Source organism: Mus caroli, chromosome 5, assembly GCF_900094665.2.
Source record: "Mus caroli chromosome 5, CAROLI_EIJ_v1.1, whole genome shotgun sequence".
Lineage (NCBI taxonomy): Eukaryota > Metazoa > Chordata > Mammalia > Rodentia > Muridae > Mus > Mus caroli.
In genome coordinates this window covers 794999-801325 of record NC_034574.1, presented here as the reverse complement: position 1 = coordinate 801325, position 6327 = coordinate 794999, and the positions used below count along the sequence as shown (strand labels likewise).

Sequence of the window (6327 nt, the reverse complement as noted above, 5' to 3'; positions counted from 1 at the left end):
CATTGGACTTGCAAACTTTATATGCCTCAGTACAGGGGAACGCCAGGGCCAAGAAGTGGGAGTGGGTGGGTAGGGGAGTTGGGGGGTAGGGTATGGGGGGCTTTTGGGATAGCATTGGAAATGTAAATGAGGAAAATACCTAATTAAAAAAAAAGTAAAAAAAAATTGCTAACATTTTATGCTAACACAACTCATTATGGTAAAAGATCTATCTTAGTGTAAGGCTATCCCAAAATACTCTCAGGGTACCAAACAAACTTTCTTTGCTGCTCTGTTGTCAGGACACCTGAACGTGGTACAGTACTGACACCACAGTGTGTGTCCTCTAATTCTGTGCCTTCCAACTTTGGCCTCCTCCTTATACCTCAAACTGTTTCAGCTCCAATGTTTTTTTCTGATTTCTAGCTACAGAGAGAAGGAATTGCAAGTTAACATTACTATGTAGCCATGCCAGCTCAGAAACATTGCGTAAACAGGAGCTGATGTAACTATCATTTCACAAAAATCCTGTAATTCAGAATAGCCACTTCAAAAGGTTTGTACCTAGTTTCTAAGAATTACAAAGTGTATAATAGCTTAAATGTGTGGGAACTGAAGGTCAAAAAGGAAAAGTTAAGGCCTTACGTGGCTGACAGCCATAAATTTATGGGGAGGAGATTTTTTACAGCAGTAAGGAACTCAGAATAGTCTCTTAATATCAGAGACAATCCCTAAAATAAGGAATATAATAGAAAATGCTTTACCAGAAAGTATTTAAAAATGGCACTCAGAACAACACCAGACTCTGCAGATTGTCCAAACCCTGGACACCACAGGGACTGAGTTTCCAAATTTAAGGGGGTGGGGGGCACTGCCTTAACTAAAGAAAAATCATAGGCACTTGAGCAGTTGGTCCTCAAGCAGCTAGAGGCTCAACAAGAGTCTACTGGCCATGGAATTCCCATGTATTTGTTAGAAAAAAGTAAATTGGGGTAAATGGACAATCTTAACCAATTTGAGAGTTGTGAATTGAGCAGTTCAACCAATGGGTCAGTTACAGTCTGGAATTCCTTTACCTTCTTTGCTACCTAAGACATGGCCTATGAAAGCTACTGACTCAAAAGACTGCCTTTTCACTATCCCCTTGCAAGAGCAGGATAAGGCAAAATTTACCTTCACGGTACCTACATATAACTGTTCAACCTGTAAAAAGGTATCAGTGAAAAGTATTTCTACAAGGAATGTTAAATAGTCCAACTTTATGTCAATATTTTGTGCAACAACTGCTAGAAATGATTCATAGGCAATTTACTCAATCCATTATGTGGATGATATTTTATTGGGTGGCTTGGATGCAGGTACTTTAGAGAAAATGGTGAAACAAAAAGAATTTTGCCATGTTGCGGTTTGCAGATTGTTTCTGATCAAATAGAGAGGAGATTCTATCCACTATCTTAGTTTATAAAATAAGTCAAAATTTTTAACCACAAAAGGTATCAGAACATATCAGTTATGAACTTTTAATGATTTTCAAAAATTAATGGGAGATATTAACTAGATATGGCGCACCACTGGATTAACTACTCATGAGTTAAGTACTTTGTTTTAAACATTACAAGGAGATTCAGACTGAGACAGTCCAAGACAGCTAACAATTGAAACAGAGAAAGTATTAACTTCAGTAAAAAGACAGCAGAATGTATATATGGATCACATAGATCCCAAACTGGACTGTATTTTCATTATTTTGCCTTAGAGTCATTCTTCTACTGGGCTCATTATGCAAAGGGAAGATAGTATTTTAGAATAGATCTTCTTAGCACACAAAGTAAAGTTATAAAGACATATAAGAAAGGTTTCTGATTTAATTATAAATGGAAGAATAAGACTACATCAATTGTCAGAAATCATAGTGCTTTATACTAAGGCTTATATTATGCCATTATGAGTAATTAATAAAGATTGGTAAAGAGCCTGTAACAACTATTTGGGAGAAATTAACAGCTAATATCCTAAAAGCAAGCGTCTTCAGTTTATAAAAAGAACTAATTGGATTCTCCCCCACATTGTAAAAGGAAACCAATTCCTGGAGCACCGACATTTTATACCAATGCAAATAAATTGGGAATAGCTGGTTATAAGTCAGGAAAAAAACAACAAAAGTAATTCAAAGTCCAAATATTTCAGTTCAAAAATCAGAGTTCTATGCAATTCATATGGTTCTATTAGATTTTCCTGAACCTCTTAATTACTGGCTCTCAATACGCAGAAAGAATTGTTTCACATATAGAAACTACTGAATTTATTCCTGATAGTTAAGAATTAACATTACTTATACAAGTGCAACAGGCAATCAGATATAGAAAATATCCATTATATATCACCCATATTCAGTCTCATATAGTTTTGCTAGGTCCATTAGCCCAAGGAAATGAAGAAATTGACCAATTATTAATAGGAAATATGTTAGAAGCATCAATATTTCATGAAAAAAAAACCAAGTTAACAATAAAGGTTTAAAGAAAAAGAATTTCTCTCACTTGGCAACAAGCCAAGGAAATTATAAGAAAATGTCCTACTTGTTTTCTGTATAGCCAAACCCCATTATCCACTGGAAGTAACCCCAGGGGTACCACAAGAAATGAAGTCTGGCAGATGGAAGTGTTTCATTTTGCAGAATTTAGAAAACTAAAGTTTTTACCACATACATACACAGGCTTTTAATGGGCAACTGCTTTGATTTCTGAAAAGGTTGATTCTGTGATTATATATTACTAGAAGTAATGGCTATTGTGGGGATACCTGCACAAATTAAGATTGACAATATCCCTGCATCTGTATCCAATAAAATGAAGCAAGTCTTTGTATATTATAATATAAATCACAGGTATATTATAGGTATACTACACAATCCTATAGGACAAGCAATTGTTTAAAGATCTAATCACATCTTAAAAGAAATGCTTATAAAATAAAAATGAAGAATAAAGACTCAGAAGGATACACTAGTGCTGTTAACTTTAAATTTTCTGAACATTAATGTGAAAGGAACAACAGCGGCTGACAACTGGGTTATAGAAAAAAATGTGGAATTAAATCAGCCTGTATCCTATAAGGACGTGTTAACATCAGAATATAAGTCAGAGAATGTATTGCACTTGGGGTGTAGACTTTTTATTTTTATAGGAAACAAAAAGATGTGGATACCATCAAACTAATAAAGCTCAGATTTGAGCATGGGAGGTCTTCTGAAAACCATGGACAATGACCCAAAAGGAGGAAAGAAGAGAACCAGACCTTCCCCAGCTAGCCAGAAAAGCCGGGACAAGAAAGGTTCAGCACCTAAACGACTGACAAGCCCATGAGGAGGACTTTGGTCTCCTTCTGTACAGAGCCAGCCATACTGCAGAGCAGCCAGAGGCCCAGGAGCAGCACTACAGGCAAAGGTTCACAGAGCTGGGACAGAGATTAAGAGACTTCAATGAGGAACTCCAAAACATAAGATGCTAGAAGATAGGACAGTCCAGGAGTAAACAAGATTCAAGAAGCAGTTCCCAAATTACAGGAAAGAGAAGCATCCCTGTTAGGTTATTTTGTGGATGTGTTCTTGAGAGATCAACAGACAGATCACATCACACACCTGAGAACTCTGGAAAAGACATTGGGAAGGACTGAGAAGCAGCTTCAAAACTGCATAATTAGTAACTAAAATGGGAGAAAATGTAGTATGAACTATTTTAAGTGATCCTATGCTCTTCAGTGGTGGTTGACTATTGGACTTCTGGGAACAGAAGTGAATATAAAAGCTAGCAGAGTCTGAGAGAGAGAATTAGAAAGGAGGTGGAGAAAGTAGTAGTAGGCAGAAGTAGGGTCCAGGAGACAGAGAGCAATGTGAGAAGAGGAGGGGAGGGGAGGGAAGAGTAGGGAAGGGAAGGGAAGGGGAGAGATCAGATTGAAAATAAGAGACAGTTGAAAGTGAATTGGGCTAGTCGACTGAGAAGACCTTTGGTGACAGCTGAGCCACAGAAGATACTGTTAGCAGACAGAGAGAACAACCCACAAAGTAGCTATGTAATATTATAAACACAAAGAATTAAGAGCAGAAGAGCTACATTTTTTGTACTATCTTTAGACAACAACAACATTAGAATATATTTGACAGCTATTACTCATATAGCAATTTCAGAGTCATACACAGAAATTATGCCATTTTCCTTTTTTACTTTACCTGGACTCAGTCCAAAGCCATCCCTGTTAATATTGATGGAGCTAGTACTTGTCACTTGCTGCCACCGCCGCACCAAAAATTTCATTCTAAAAGAGCCAAACATAAAATCTCAAAGCAAAGTTATAAATATAAACACGACATCCCACAAAACCATGCCACTTAATTATGAACACAAACACTTCAGCACAGTCACATGACCACCTCAGCGAAATGACACATACTCCACTGGTTTACGGTCAATTCTCCAAGTACAGTACAGGACATGGCCTCCCTTCCCTCCCCAGGAGGCCAATGCCAGCGTCTCTAATAAGTGGAGCAGAAGAGGATGCGGGGCAAAAATGGACAGAAGAACAGTGGGTAACGAGAGGATGGAGGTAATAGAAAGAGGAAAGAAAGGCGATCAGGCAGATATAAGAGAACAAATTTCAACAGGCAGTAACAGGAGGCCAGGGAAACTGGGGAGTGTTAGACCCTGTGATCAGGAACAGAAACAGTGGTGGTTTCAAAAGAAATAAAGGTGTCACCAGCTAGCTGAATTCCTTGCTGACTGCCCATTCTGCCCTGGGCTGTGGAACTTTGTGGAGTACCAGTTGTAAGTTCTTAATGTCAATTTCAGAGTCCAGTTTAAGGAGGATCAAAATACCATGTGCCTACAGCAGGGCACAGTGAAAGGAGTGAACCAGGAATGCTGGGAAACTCTTTTACTTCCAGAACTCGGTAGGCAGAGGTGGGCGGATCTCAACCTGGTCTACATAATTCCAGGACAGCCATAGTGACATGAGACCCCATCTCAAACCATGCCCTTAAAGGAGGGAGGTGGGGGCTTGATAGTAGCTTCAGGGAGCCTTCTGAACTTCTCATCATTAAAGGCTGACTCCTGTCACCTCTGAAGCCTGTTCCCTGTCTCTGAAGTCTGTGCATTCTACTCTCTTCCAGTAGAAGGGTGTTGTTTATTAATGTACCCACTGGGCTTGCCCTGCTTTACCCTGTACAAGGTGATAAAGGAGCAGTGGACCTGTGAGACTAACTTCACGAGAGGACCAAAGAGGCAGGCAGGGCAGAGGCCAGCAGTAAGATAAACCCAGGCTCCAGTGCACAGCTGTCCTGACTGAAGGAGGCTCATCTCCTTTCTGCCTGGCTGCCATGGCCTGTGTTGCCTCAGCTTTTCCCTCTTCCTGCCTCATCTGTGAACTGAATTCCTTGACAGTAGTCTCTGAATAGCCTCCAGGTTTTAACTTAGTTTTCTTTGGAAAACATGGCACAGGATTTGAACTGGACACCGTTCAGACATTACCAAGTAGGGGCTGGAGAGAGAGAGAGCGCAGATGTGAAAAGCAGAGGCTGCTCTTGCGGATGAGCCTCATCTGATTCTGAGTACCCACTTGGCACCCAGTGGATCTGACATCCTCTTCTGGCCTCCGCAGGCTCCAGGCACACATGTGGTACACAGATATATACATGGGCATGACACCAGTCCACACAAAGTAAAAGTTAAAAAAAGGAAAAGAGGAGAAGAAACTGCCCCGCTCTGAAGAAGTACCAGATGTGACCCAACTGGCACAACTTTTTAAAAACCAAAATTTCTTTGAGACTCTGGTTGTGAAGAGACAAAGAAGCACAACCCAAGCAGGCCAGGCCTGGGGACAGCTGGGTCTCCATTCTCTGCAGACAGTAACAGCACCAATGCCAAGTGCCCAGCCTGGACTACTGCTAGGGAAGGAAAGGGGGGCACTGAGAGTCCAGTCCTTGCCCGAGCAGACTTACACCAGGGCATTCTGCAGCTGGGCACTGGGTAGCTGATTTTAACAGTGAAGAAAATAAACATATATACCAGTCTTAGCAGTATTTTTTCAAAAACATCCTTTCTCTGTATAATCTATGTGTGCAAGCTGAGTTAATTTGGATTTGTTTTTGGAAGGACAACGTGGACTGGGCCCAGCATGAGCAGGTACTTAGACGGGGAAAGTCATTGTCTAGGGTTTACACAGATCAGAGATCCTGCTGCCAGGGTGAGAACCTGGAGAGAAAGAGGTAGTGCACAGTTCTCAAGTGTCTACCTCACGTGCATCTTCCTAGTGCACAGTTCTCAAGTGTCTACCTCACGTGCATCTCCCTAGTGC

General features: G+C 40.5%; 1 protein-coding gene across 7 annotated transcripts in view; it reads right to left on the bottom strand.

The window, feature by feature from the left end:
• The window catches only part of Akap9 (A-kinase anchoring protein 9), a 143003-nt gene that overhangs the window by 3562 nt on the left and 133114 nt on the right, over positions 1–6327 (bottom strand). For all 7 annotated transcript variants that reach the window (XM_029477658.1, XM_029477660.1, XM_029477662.1 and 4 more), the window contains one exon: positions 4208–4293. In XM_029477658.1, coding sequence (XP_029333518.1) covers positions 4208–4293 — 86 coding nt within the window. The remainder of the gene's footprint in view (positions 1–4207; positions 4294–6327) is intronic.